The following is a 14,311-nucleotide window of genomic DNA, read 5'->3' as shown; positions in this document are numbered from 1 at the left end:
CAGGAGGCTGAAGGGGCGAGCAGGGGAGGGGAGGAGAGGGGAGCAAGGTGCAAGACCCAGCTGGGGAGGCCGGTGGGGGTTCCAGGAGGGATCTTGGGTTTGGTTCTGAGTGGATAGGAGTCCACTGGAGGTTTTCTAGCAGGGGTGCAGTGTGCATTCTTAGAAAGGAGGCTGATGGCTTGGATGGGCAGTGACCTTGGAGACGGCTGGAGGTGGATGGTGGAGTGGACAGTGCAGAAGGGCAGAGCAAGGCTGGTGGGTCAGGAGGTGGCTCCTGGCTCCAGCTCAAGCCATGCGTGGACAGGGGTGGCATGCAATGTGCTTCACTTGGGAAGGGCTTCCTGTGTAGTGAGTGCCTTTGCCCTCCACAGGTCCTGTCTTTATGGTACTGGACACGGGGCTGTTACAGTATGCTGCGTTCATTGTCCTCCTTCCATCAGGTCAGATGCTGAGCTGGCTCAATTTCCAGCCTCCCACTGGGACTCCTCAGTTTCCTATGCACTCAGGCAGAGCCCCGGGCTATCCTGGTCTCTCGCTCCTAATGTGTACATTCGGGGTGTTTGATGCAGGGAGGAAAAAGGAAAGGTAGTAGACTTAATTTTGCCAGTTATTTCTAGCTCTGATCAAAAAGGTCGCTGAAGGGCGAATGAAAGTAAAGGTCATCATAAGTGCCAGCACTCATTAGCCACGTGTGCCTCCACCTGCTGAGATGGGATGGGAGTTCATTCCTAGAAGCTTAGAAGTCAGCATGCATCCAGAATCTGCAGGGCTTATGCATCACCTCCCCATGACAAGTCTCCGGCCCTAATTTTAAAATAGGCCATGCTAGAGGCAGCCTGGGTGTTGTCTTCTGACTGACACATTGGCACCTGTGAAGGAAAGGACACCTGTGAAATTCACACCATAGCATGGCATTGGGCAGCAATTGCCTCTTCCTTTTTAAGAACTCAAATGGCTCAAGTGTAAGTTTTCCTAAGGCATATCCTTTTGTGGACTGGTGGAGTGACTCAAGCAGTAAGAACAGCGTCTGCCTCATATGCATGAGGCCCCAAGTCCAAACCGTAGTACTGCCAAAAAAAAAAGTTTCCTCCTTCTGACACTTCAATAATTATTTAATCACAGTAAATTATCACTTGTTTATGTAGCATAAACACTGGAAAGGCCACATTTATAGGACATACACTATACCAAACATTATCCCAGACCCTGTAGGTTGTTTTCTCCTTTAAGCTTTGTCCCATTTTACAGATGAGAAAACTGAGCCAAAGATATCCAAGCTAAGACACACAGCTCCTGCGTGTTCAAATGGAGCTGTGAATCAGGGTCTTTGTGGTCCCTAGAGTTTTTCTCCTGCCCCACACCCTAGGCAACCATGGTGGCCTTGACCTCCAATGTGAGCCAGAGGGTAACCCTCCCTCTTGGAACCTTCCCTCTGTAACCCAGTGAATCAAAGGCATTGCTAGAATTTGTTATCAGCTGGCTCATGTTTTTTAAACAGTGTAACTGTTAATTGCCCAGCTGAAGTTTAAGGAGATTAAGTAGTTTACCCCAAATTTCACAGTTAGTAGAACTCTAAATCTTGGAAGGTTAAAAACAATCCTTACTAATGCTTGAAGCATGTGAGTTGGAGGGCTCTTTGACAATTCTGGGAGAATAAGCTGTACTTTCTGAGATGTTTGGAGGGCACGTTGTTTTAAAATTGTAAGATCATCAATACTGATGATCTCACTTATGTGTGAAATCTGAACATTTTGATCTCATAGAAGCAGAAAGTAGAATACTGGTTACCAGAAGCTGGGGAGGGGAGGAGGGGATGGTGAACAAGCGCAGAGTTCCAGTTGGGGAGCAGATTCTGGTGTTCTATTGCGCAGTGGGGTGACTGTGGTAATAATGCTTTGTGTTCTTCAAAATAGCTAGGCTAGAGCTTTTCTAACGCTTCACCACAAAGAAGCAGTAAAATGTTTGACACGCAGTGTACGCATTAGACAATACTGTATCAATCAAAACCAAACTAAGACTTTAAAAATTATAAAATGGCACGGACATGTAAGAAAGAAAACATCTTTCTAAGTCATCCCCAACCTGGACCTTACTGCTCTAGAAAATAATGTGCTTTTGTTTTTCCATCTTCCACACCCATGCACGTTTTATATCCTCGTAATCTAGAAAACACACGGTGATATTTCCTGGTGCTGGCTTCATGTGTCATTGTGGCATCCTTCAGTGTTGTCACATCTTCTTCATAATACTTATTGTATCGATGATGTAGAGTTTTATGGGGTTTCCTGGCCTTTGGTTCATTTCCTCTTTTTTCTTTTCTTTTTTTTTTGAGACAGGATCTTGCTACCTAGCCCAGACTGGCCTTCAACTTGGGACCCTCCTGCCTCAACTCCTGTTTCCCTTAAGTTTGGTTCTCCCCTCCCAGTCTCTGCTACCACCCTCCCTACCCTGTGATTTAACATTTATCCCTGATTACCCCAAGGGTAGCCATCTGAAATTGACCCCAGATGAAACTGGGCTAGAGCCAGAAAGCAGTGCTTTGGGCGTTTTCCACTGAAGTTATCATTTTTCGGGCAGGTACCTTTCTTACTTTTAAAACTTGGAACAGCCTCTCTTTTGTATCCCTGTGAATTTTTGCCAGGCAGTAAGCTGTGACTGACTGTGTGACACACCTTTGATAGCTGTTAACATTGAATGGCCAGCTGCCACCGTGCTCTGGTAACAGAGCTGAGCTGACTGGCATCCCTGCTAATGGACAAAGTGGTTTTCTCTGGTTGCCGGGACTCCATCTCCACAGTGTGTTTTATGTATTAGGTTTGGGCTGGGAGCTCTCGGAAATAAATCAGCCAGGCCGAGGCAAACAGTCATCCTTGCTCCAGAGGAGATTTTTTAAGCTAACATGCTGGAGCAGAAGCAATAGAATGATCTTGGTCTTAAGCCCTCAGCGAACCATGGGTCTGCAGAAGCAGTGGGCAAGGCTTCGAAGCCCACTGCATCATGGACGGTCAGGCTTCTACTCGGTTGACCTTGGTTGGCTGTCAGATCCAAGCTGTTCTGCTGGTCCATTCTGCCCAGCCCTTGGCTTGCTGGTCACTAGTGGGTGTTATTTCACAGTTTTGACCTCTGTGCTCAGGAAATTGGCAAATACCTATTTCTAAAGTTCCGTGGGACCCAGGGTGGTAAAAATCACTGTGGGGCTGGGATCTGCCTCTGGGGCTTGTAGTCTAACTGGGAGGCATGTGTTTAAAGGGGAACAATTTGCTAGGATGCGTTTCATGGACTCGTGTGCATGTAGGAGAGCAAAGCTTCTAGTGGGTGGAGAGGCAGGAGGAATCCCTGTGGGTGTGGGATGAAGAAGGCTGGAGGGTGCAGGTTCATTCACATGCTCAACAGCATTTATTGAGCTGGGAAAGCAGAGCTGTACAGGTGCCTATGTTCCTAAAACTTACCTTCTAGCCCAGGGGAAGGCAAACTGTTGAGGACACCATTTCAGGGAGAAAGAAGAGCCTCTAAAAAGTCTTGAGGCAGCATTCCAGGCCTAGGGAACAGCAAGTGGCAAGATCCCAGGTAGCATGAGCCAGAGTTTGGGGATTAGAGCGAAGGCCAAATCTTCCTCAGTTCTCTGCCCAAAGTGTCTTTCACCAGGACCCTGCTTCAGTTTTCTTGTGAGTATTCATGACTTAACTTTGTGTTTTATATTCATTTGCTTCTCTTTGTTTGCCAGCCCCAACTAGAATGTAAACTTCATGACATTTTGGGGCTTTTCTTTGTTTATTGCTATATCTACAAGTACCTAAAGTGGTGCCAGGCACACGGTGAGTGATGAATAAATGCTTGAATAATAAATGCGTGAGTGTTCTATGTGGTTGAGCATAGAGAAGGAAAAGAGAGAGTGGCACAAGATTCAGAAAAGGGTGGCAGTGGGGAGGAGGGCAGGCCAGGTACTGGGGAGGGATTGAGTGAGGGCTGTGTGGGGACAGTAGAAAGATAGGTACTGGGGGCAGGAGATCTCATGTAGGAAGAAAACCAAGGAGACTCCAGCAGAAGTAACAGCATGACTATCACACCTACTGCATTCATCTTCCATCCCTTCTATTTTCTTCCTGTTTTAGGGAAGTAATTACTGTGATCCAAGCCTGGCACCAGAGACACAAAGGAGCAATAAGGCAGGGTTTGGTATTTGCTCTTGGGAGAAACTGAGCTCATCTTCAATATTTAAGGAGGGGAGTGGGAGCGTAGCTCAGTGGTAGAGCACTGGGCAAGGCCCTGGCTTCCATCCTCAGCACTGAAAGAGGAAAAAAAAAGATTTGAAAGGAGAGAATCAAAGTATTCAGAAACATAGTTCTCCATATCAGTAGTCGGTAGCTACCTTGACACAAACTTTTATGTGTGTCCCTAGCTTTTCCTTGCAGCATTGACTAGTAATTTACTTGGAGATTACTGTTCTGGGAATTTATATTTGAACCACTAATGTAGATTGATATGGACATATTTATATAATTGACACAATCAAGTAAATATTATAAATGACTGAAGTAGTCATCAGTAGATAAGATCCATGTAAACATACAGATGTTGATTCTTCTGCATTTTGTGAAAAGACTGTGTAGAGATCATAGAAATATTTGTGCCTATCCTGGGAAGAATGTATTTATGTGTCCACACCCTTGACAGTACTTTTTTTTTCCCCTCATTTCTTTCCCTTCAGGAATAATTCCAGCTAATGGGAAGATGAATGTGACCATCAAGTTTACACCCTTCCAGTATGGGACAGCACAAATGAGAATGCAGTTATGGATCTCACAGTTCAACTCTCAGCCGTACGAGTGCACCTTCACTGGAACGTGCTACCCCAACATGGCCTTACCGTATGACTTCTGTGGAATGTTCCTGTTTGTTCTCAATAGTTTTTCAAAAACCCATGTCTTTCTTCCTTCCATTCTGTGTCTCTTTTTTGTAACAGAATACCATCAAAAACTTATTTTAGGACTGGGGATGTAGCTTCATGGTAGACCTCTTGCCTATCATGGGCAAGGCCCTGGGTTCAAGCCCCAATGCCAAAAAAAAAAAAAGGAAAAAAACAGAACTTATTTTAAATGATAAGCCTCCATGAAATAAGTTTTAAAATATAATAGTGTTATCTCTATGCTGGTAGCAAAGTTGCTTCTGCCAAGAGGAGAAGAAATGACTGAGAGAAGGGGACCTCTGAGGAATACTTTCTCCCATAACCTCTGCTGGTGTGCTCTTTGGTTTTTGGCCATGTGCACTCATTGCTGCCTTTCCAAAGTCTGAATCATACATGGTCAGAACAACAGAACGATTTCTGAAGTTTCCACGTGACATTACTCTCTGCTGAGTGTCTGCTTTGTATGGTGCCTGTCACAAAGCCCCATGGGAAATGGCCCCAAATAAATCCTCTGCATCCAGTGATTTCCATAGGCAGAGTCAGAAATGGGCCACACAGAAGGAGTTTTCAGGAGTGAAGATGTGCAATGGGATTGTATTTTACTTCAGAACAGATCTTTCTTGAACTTCCATATCCATTTGAAAATGAGCTTGAACTTTTTCATCACAATACTTCTGATTAATATTATATGTTTTATTATAATATGCTTGGTTTTTATAAAAAGATTAAGGGAAAAGATGCCACAATTATTTTGACAATGATAAACAAATGTCTTGATTTGCCTTCTCTTCACACACAGATGCGATATATCATACTAACATCATTCCACATATTAAAAGCAGAGAAAAACCTTGTGGTGGTGCATGCCTGTAATCCCAGCTTCTCAGGAGGTGGAAGCAGGAGGGCAGCCCAGGAAAAGTTAGGGCGATCCTATCTCAAAAACAAAGTACAAACAAAAGGGCTAGGGATGTGGTCCAAGTGATGGAGCACGTGCCTGGCACGCGTGAGGCCCCTGGTTCAATCAAAACTAAAAGTGGAGAAACAACTTTATGTCTACATAAAGTTGACATAGAACTAACTCTGCAATTTATGATACTTTCATATCATGATTTTATTCCTAAGAACTCAAAGCAGCCAAAGTCAGCTATGAGATATTAGTGTGACCTATTGAACCCAAATCCTACAAGAAACCATGGTAGCAATAAAATCATTCTGACAATAAAGAAATGGAATTGGTGCAAATAAAAGCAATGCTAGTTTTTCTGGTGTCAGAAAACTGGGCCAACAAAATGCCATTTGCCATCTCCTGTCACATGTGCCCACATTCAAGTGACTTTCTCAAAGATGTCACTCCATGAGAGTTTATTTTCATATCCTCCCATAAATGAGTTCTTGTTTTTATTATAATTAATTTATTTTTTTGGTGCTGGGATTCAGCCCACATGCTGAGCATTAACTCTACCACTGAGCTACACCTACCTGCCCAGATGTGTTCTTAAATACAGGAGAGCACCATCAAGCACAGGCATACACTATTTCTGACTTTTTTTTTTTTTGGCAGTACTGGGGTTTGAACTCAGGGCCTCACGCTTGCTGAGCAGGCACTCTACCACCTGAGCCACTCTTCCAGCCCTCTTTTGTGATGGGTATTTTCAAGATAGGATCTCATGAACTAATTGTCTGGGGCTAGTTTCGAACCTTGATCCTCCTGATCTCTGCCTCCTGAGGATTACTGGTGTAAACCACTGGGGCCCTACTTTCTTTTTTTTTAGCAGTGCTGGGGTTGAACTCAGGGCTTTGCACTTGTGAGGCAGGTGCTTCACCACTTGATTCACACTTCCAGCCCCTTCTGCTCTAGTTATTTTGGAGGCTTCCCCACACACACCCCCACCCAGGCCAGCCTGGATCTCAGTCCTCCTATTTTAGGCTTCCACCATGCTGGGATGACAGACATGTGCCACCACACTTAGCCGTTTTCTGTTCAGATGGGGGTCTTGTGAACTTTTTCCTGCTTCCCACCCCCAGGGCCTTGAACCACAATCTTCCCAATCTCAGCCTCTCACGTGCTGGCATTACAGACGTGAGCCATCCTGGTTCACTCTTTCTAAACTATGATGCTTTGGTTTCCTACCTAGAGTTTAATTATGTAGTACACTGTTACATTTTCAGGGAGTGTATCTCCACACCTATGCGTCTCCTCAAACTGCAAACAGTGCCATAGCATATGAATCCCACAGGAAGGGGAAAAATGAGACTGGCTGCAGCGTTCACTCAAATCTTCATAGACTGCTTTCTCTGTTTCAGTGTGGGACTTACTCATGTCCTACATTTGGCCAGACTCCAAGTGCAAGTCTTTACTTGCTCACATCCTTAGACCTCTCCATCTCCTTTGCCAATACTAGCGATTAGAGTTCTTTGGAAAGCTGGTTTTTGTGGCACCACCCCCACAAAGGTTTTGTTGTTCCCCAATATTTACGCAGGGTGGTATCAAATGTTTGTACGATTTGGATACAGCACTGTCCTCGCTAAGCCCTCAAGCTTGCACATTGGATCCTGGTGGTCACTGTGTGTCAGGGGGCAGCTCTCCTGGGCCATGGACCTCAAGGCTGCTCTTGTATCAAATTTGAGATGGTAGCAGGTTCTGCATAATGCTTGCAAGTGCACACGGACTGCCAGAATGAGTGCACATTAGGCCATCCTCAGCTTATTTCTAGAATGCCATAGAAAAGAAGAGCTTATCCTGGAAAACAAGTTTGTTTGAAGAGGTAGCATCGCTGACTGTGCACAGTTGTGCATCTCATGGCTTCTGCAGGCTCGGCTGCAGTGTCTCTACCTAACTGTTCAAGGGCAGTTTTCAGAAAACACGCTAAACATTGCACTGGATCTCTTTCTTAGAAAGTCCTTGCTACCAGTATAAGATCTTTTAAAATGTAATCGATTTAGCTGGCAAAAACCTACATCCTAGAAATGAATTTTGCTAGATCATGAGAGCATTTGTCAGCTTGTCACATTTTCTACTCATATTCCTTAAGAATGTAAGGAAGGGGCCAGGGGAGTGGCTCAAGTGGTAGAGAGCCTGCCTAGCAAGTATGAGGCCCTGAGTTCAAATCCCAGTGCTGCCAAAAAAAAAATAAGGAAAAACAACCATTGGTAGTCTATTTATACATATGTGTATATGTATATTTAAATATATACACACATATATTTATACACTGATATACTGACACTGAATTTATTTTAGTGGGTCATTACTTTGGCACGCAGAATTATTTTCAGTTCAGGTATAATAATAGGTTTCAAGTCCTGGTATTATCAGAAGGAACATAAGAATAGAAACCTGGAGTGATTGACTTATATACTAATTTAATATCTGTTTTAAACTATAGATTAGAAGAATTTAAAAGATTAAATACTCTTTCTAAGAAAATAAACGTTCCTCAAGAAAAAACAATGTTATCCATAAATTTTCACCAACTACCAACAAAGACAAAACCTCCAAAGATGAAGGTGAGGCAGGCTTAGTCCTCAGCATGGTGGGAGGGATGATGCAGTACCCCAGGAACTAATCTTCCTCCTGACTTGATCCTCAGGAAATTGAGTACCAGAACCTGAGATTCCCAACAGATCTATCTAATCCATTTGCTGTGGCAACTGTGTTAAACCAAGAACCAGGAAAATTGAAGATTAAAGAATTAAGAGAAGGTAACACATTAACCCACCAGCAATCAGTCCCTGGGCAGATATGAAAGAATTATTCCTTGTCACATCCATTATTTATGAGCTACCAAACTCAGTTAGAAAGGTGCTTACCTCCTGGCAAATGGCTGTGATTGGATTACTGGAATGAGTGTTTTTGTCCCTGCCTCCAGTGTTGGACCAAGGCACTGAGATTTCAAGAACAAGACAGATGAAGGAGGCTCTGTTCGAACAGAAAGTCAGACAGGATGTTCAGAAAGAGACAGAAAATCATCTTAAGTGGTAAATATTGAGCAATTATTCGTATCAAGTGACAGTATGATTGCTTTCTGAGGATGACCTCGTATGCACAAGACACAATGAAACGTAATCATTTTTATTCCCTTTGGAGAATTTGATTATTCTTTCCCCTCCCATGGTCTTATTATTTCAGAATGAGTGTCTATTAGGAACAAATTAATGTGACCAAGCCATGCTGTTTCCTAAGTGTGAGGGGATAGTGCAGAGCCAGAGTGGATTGTGGGAGACACTGGGACCCTGCTGTCCAATTCCAGGACAGATCTGGGGTGGCTCAGGCACCTCAGATCTCACCCTGTCACCCCTTAACCCCTCATGAGTCCCTGGGCCCAGGAACCTTCTGCAGAGACTGGCAGTTAAAGAACGGTCCTGGTGGTTAAAACTCAGATGTGAGAATTCTGCTGCTTATGTGTTAAGAGTCAGCTGAAGTAAACTTTTGGTTTGGTTTTTTGTTTGTTTGTTTTGTGGTACTGGGGCTTGAACTCAGGGCCTTCACCTTGAGCCACTCCACAGCCTTTCTTTGTGATGGTTTTTTTCGAGATAGGGTCTCAAAAACTGTTTGCTGGGGTTGGCTTTGAGCAGGGATCCTCCTGATCTCTGCCTCCTGAGTAGCTAGGATTACAGGCGTGAGTCACTGGTGCCGAGCATGTTTTTTGCTGTTGTTGTTTGTTTGTTTAAGACAAATTCTCATCCAGGCCAGCCTCGAATTCCTGGGCTCAAGCAATCCTCCTGCCTCAACTTCTTGAGTATTAAGACTAAAGTAAACTTCAAAAACTTTTCTTTTCTTGGCTGTACTGGGGTTTGAACTCAGGGCCTGGAGCTTGCTAGGCAAGTACTCTGCCACCTAAGCCATGCCCCCAGTCTTTTTTCAATTTAGTTATTTTTTGGATAGAGTCTCACATTTTTGTCCAGGATGGACTTAGACCATGATTCTCCTACCTATGCCTCCCACATAACTGGAATCATAGGCGTGCATCACTACACCCAGCTTCTTTGTTGAGATGGGGATCTCACTAACATTTTGCCTGGACTGGCCTCAGACCTCAGTTTTACTAATCTCTGCCTCCCAAGTGGCTGGGATTACAGGTGTGAGCCACCACACCAGGCCCTTCAGAAATTCTTGGACTAAGCTAAGAAAGAGACTCCTGGAAAGTGTCACTGAGAGACTGTCTGACCCAGGTCTGCCTTCATGCTTCCCAGACGCACAGGAACATGCTTGACCTTGAAAACCCTGGAGGAGGTGTCTACCATGCTGATGCCCTATTTAAATGGGAAAATGGATTTTTCTTTGACAGAAATCCAGTCTGCTTCAGCTGAAGTCAGTATTCCTGGTTTGCTCTCACTTCAATGGGAAGTACTCAAGAATCTAAAGACTTCATTTTTTAAAATGTTTTTCCTATTGTGAAAAATGGATACACTGCCACTATAGGAAACCATAAAAAATACTTTTTAAAACTAGATAGAAGGAAGCCCCGTACAGTGGTGCATGCCTGTAATCCCAGCACTCAGGAGTGAGGCAGGAGGATCACGAGTTCAAGTTTGAGGCCAGCCTGTGTTACATGGTGAGTTCAAGCCCAGCCCAAGGTACTACATGGAGAAACCCTGCCTCAAAAAAAGAATTACAGAGAAGGAAAAACACCCCTAATGCCACCGCTGGACAATGATCACACTAACACTGGGCACTCTTTGCTTCTTTGTAACATACTTGAAATCTCATCTTAAATCCCATTCCTAGCACTCTGTTGTTCTCAGCTTTTTATGGTAAAAGATAGTAAGCCTGCATGGAACACCAATATACTCTTGACCTTGGCCCAGAAGTTGTTAACTCGATGCTGGAGCCACTTCCCCTCGCTCTGCACACACATGTGCACATGCTGTGGACACGCACCAGCACGCATGCTTTGTTCCCTGAGGCCTTTGAAGTCAAATTGCAAACATTAGAACGTTCCACCCCAAAACATTTTAGCATGGGACTCCTAACAACGAGGACATGCTCCCACAGTACCACGATTATTTCCAAGAAACTTAACACTGATAGAGCAGTGGCATCAGGTAACAGTCAGTCTGTAGACAAACGCACCCAGTTTTCTCAAAAATGTCCTTGAGATTTGGTGTGTGGTGGGGAGGGCTATTGTGTTTTTTGGGTTTGGGGGATTTAGTTTTTTTGGTTTGGGGGTTTTCTGGTTTTGGAGAGCGGGATCCAAGGTCTAACCAAAAGTCAAAGATCATTAATTTGTATTTAGTCTCCATGACACACCCCACTTTTAAATCATTGCTGCTATTTATTCTAGGTTCCATGATGGATACATTACATGCTAGATTTTTTTAACAATTGTTGGTAAAGCTCACATAATATAAAATTCACCATTTTAATCACTTTAAAGTAGATAGTGCAGAGGTTTTCAGTATATTCATAACGTCTGCATTACTAATGCCACAACATTCTCATCACTCCAAGAAAGAAGCCCTGTGCTCACTAACGTCTCTCCCCTCTCCCTGCTCCTACAGCCCTCGGCCACCACTTGTGCACCTGAGTCTATGGATTGCCTGTTCTGGGTGTTTTGTATAAATGAAATCACGTAGTCTTTTGTGACTGGCTTCTGTCACTTAACAAATTTTCAAGGTTTGTCTGCATCACAGCCTGTGAAGTATTAGTACTTCGTTCCTGTTAATGGCAGCATATATTCTGTTGTCTGCATATACCACATTTTGGGTCTTCATTCATCCATTAACAGCCATTTTAATAGGTTTCCACTCTCGGCTATTCTGAATAATGTTACTATACGCATTTACATACATGTTTTTATGTGAACATATCTTTTCAGTTCTCTTGGTTATATACCTAGGAGCAAAACTGCTGTCCGTGGTAATTCCAGATTCCACTTTTTGAGGACACACCAAACTGCTTTCCACAGTGACTGCACCAGCAACGCGGGAGGGTTCCAGTCTGTCCACACCTTCAGTGATACCTGTGATTTCCATTATTTTAACAATTATTATTATTATTATTATCTTAGCCATCCCAGGAGGTATGCAGTGATATATCATATGGTTTTGATCTGAATTTTGTGAATGTCTAGTGATGTTAATCATTAGTCATTTACAAATATTGTCATTCACAAATATTTACCATGTGCCTCAGAAGATAAACTTCGTTTTGTAGGACTTGTTATTCACCCAAGCCTGAGCCTCATTGCTGAGGCCACTACAGTCTCTCTCCCCCAGGGAACTTCCCTCACCACCTCAGTGTCCCTTTTTGATTGTACAATACAGCAGAGACATTTCCTCCTAAACCTGATTGGGTTTGTTTTGTTTTGTTTGTGTCCTGGGGTTTGAATTCAGGGCCTTGTGCTTGCTAGGCAGGCCCTCTACCACTTGAGCCATGCTCCTAGTCCATTTGCTTTTAAAGGTTCTTTTTCAGATAGGGTCTCCAGCTGACTTTGCCTGGACCAGCCTCTAACTGCAATCTTCCTGCCTCTGCCTCCCGAGTAGCTGGGACCATAGGCATGAGCCACCAAACCCAGCTTGATTATGCTTTCTGATGGCTTCTGGAAATTGGCTTTTTTCTCTCCAGGCAGGTGCACCTTGGTAAAGATCATATGTCTTTTAAGTTTAGAAAGGAGCTTGCTGAAGACTGGCAAAGAATGTGCAACAAATACAAGGTCAGAGTGGCAGTTAATTTGGTAGTATTTGTTTCACTAAATGTTTTGATTCCATTGCATGCAAGATGCCAAACTGGGAGAAAGAAAAGATGTAGTTAGGCTGGGAGGGGAGGAGGCTGGTGACAAGTCAATTGCTAACTGTAAGTCCAGGATGGCTTCTAAGGCACCGATACTGTATATTGTACGTGAATTCCAAGGCCAGAGAGGAAAGAGAACTCACTGAGTTGGATAGCTTCCTGGAAGACAGTGCAATCCTGAGATTTAGTAAAGAGGACAAAAACATTCAGCTGAAGAGAGTGGCTGAAATTCGGGCTGTAGTTCTGGGGTGAGGTGCATCTTTCCCATGGTCTGCAGAGCATGAAGACAAGGGAGTCCTGGGAGCCACCCCAGAGCCGGATCCAAACAACAGTCCCAACTGAGAGGCATCAAAGGGACTGAGCAAAGCGGGGGAGGAAGCTGGGCTGGGGTGAGGGCCTTCACTGGGACACCAGCCAGCACCTGTGGTCTCAGCAACAGGAACTATGGGATCTGGCATGGAGATGGTTTTTACCTGCAGTACAGATGCCGAGGGCACTGGGGACAAGCCCAGGGTGGCTGAAGCACAGAACATACACATGAGGGAGAATGGATAGGACTCGGCCAGGGCTCCATGTCTGGGAGCTTTGGGCATCATTTGTAGGACTTTTGCAATAGTCTGCTCAGGCTGCCTTTACAAAGTACCACTGGCTGGGGGACTGGAATGAGAGAAATCTGTTCCAGAGATCAAGGTGTTGACAGGGTTAGTTACTGAGTCCTCTCTCTTGGCTCTCAGATGGCCATCACCTTTCTGTGTCCTTGGGTGATCTCCTTGTGTATGTCTGTCCTAATCTCCTCTTCTTAGAAGGACACCAATTACAGTAGATTGGGACATACTCTAATGGGTTCATTTTAACTGGTCACCTCTTTAAAGACTCCCTCCAGTCACATGCTGAGGTGCTGGGGCCAAGGACACCAACCTAAGAGTTGTGGGAGACACAGTGCACCCCATAGCAGGTACTGAAGCTTGGTGGTGTGAGCTTCAGGGAGCTAACGTGGTAGCAGTGAGGAAGAGAGATTAGGGAAAAACATGTCTTGTCCCATGTCTCATTTTTCTTTTTAGATTTGGAGTCCATCCAGATGTTTGGATAAATGTGTCTTATTTTTCATTTTCCATAAGACAAACAAAAGCTATAAAAGTACTGCCTTGGTAAATCTTCAAATCTATATATGGAAAGACATATATTAGATTATCATTTAAATGTGTTGCTTAGATTCTTTGCAAGCTATTTTAAAAGCAAAATGTCAAGTGTTTTCTATCAAGCCCACCATGGAATGCTCCCCCTTTTAAAGATAAAGGTGATCTAGACCCCATGGCCAGATCAGGGGGAACATTTAGGCTCTGAGTCACCACTCAGACATGTCACCAGACAAGTCACCAGACATGTGCCTTGTCTGGCTCACCCAGACTAAGGGAAGGGTGAGCAGGCAGCCCTGGGGACCAGGGTGTGGGAGGCAATTGTCATGGGGACACTGAGTTGAACCCCAGCAGGTGACCCATTGGCCAGAAACACCTGGAGGCCTGAAGCATGGGCAGAACGTTGAGAATCAGAGATGGCTGAGAACCAGGAGGGAGTTGGCATCATAGCTGGTCGGTGCAGAGGGGAGACAGTGGGTGATGTTGACTCTGAAATGATTATCAAACATAAGGAGATGAGAAGGTAGTCTACCCGAT

General features: G+C 44.3%; 1 protein-coding gene across 1 annotated transcript in view; it reads left to right on the top strand.

The window, feature by feature from the left end:
- Positions 1-14,311, top strand: part of Cfap221 (cilia and flagella associated protein 221) — an 85,714-nt gene that overhangs the window by 37,488 nt on the left and 33,915 nt on the right. The window contains exons 8-12 of the mRNA XM_020184091.2: positions 4,709-4,868; positions 8,293-8,413; positions 8,497-8,608; positions 8,776-8,884; positions 12,474-12,561. Coding sequence (XP_020039680.2) covers positions 4,709-4,868; positions 8,293-8,413; positions 8,497-8,608; positions 8,776-8,884; positions 12,474-12,561 — 590 coding nt within the window. The remainder of the gene's footprint in view (positions 1-4,708; positions 4,869-8,292; positions 8,414-8,496; positions 8,609-8,775; positions 8,885-12,473; positions 12,562-14,311) is intronic.

The sequence above is a fragment of the Castor canadensis genome, chromosome 4 (assembly GCF_047511655.1).
Source record: "Castor canadensis chromosome 4, mCasCan1.hap1v2, whole genome shotgun sequence".
NCBI classification, from domain to species: domain Eukaryota; kingdom Metazoa; phylum Chordata; class Mammalia; order Rodentia; family Castoridae; genus Castor; species Castor canadensis.
This window is presented reverse-complemented; position numbering and strand designations above follow the sequence as displayed.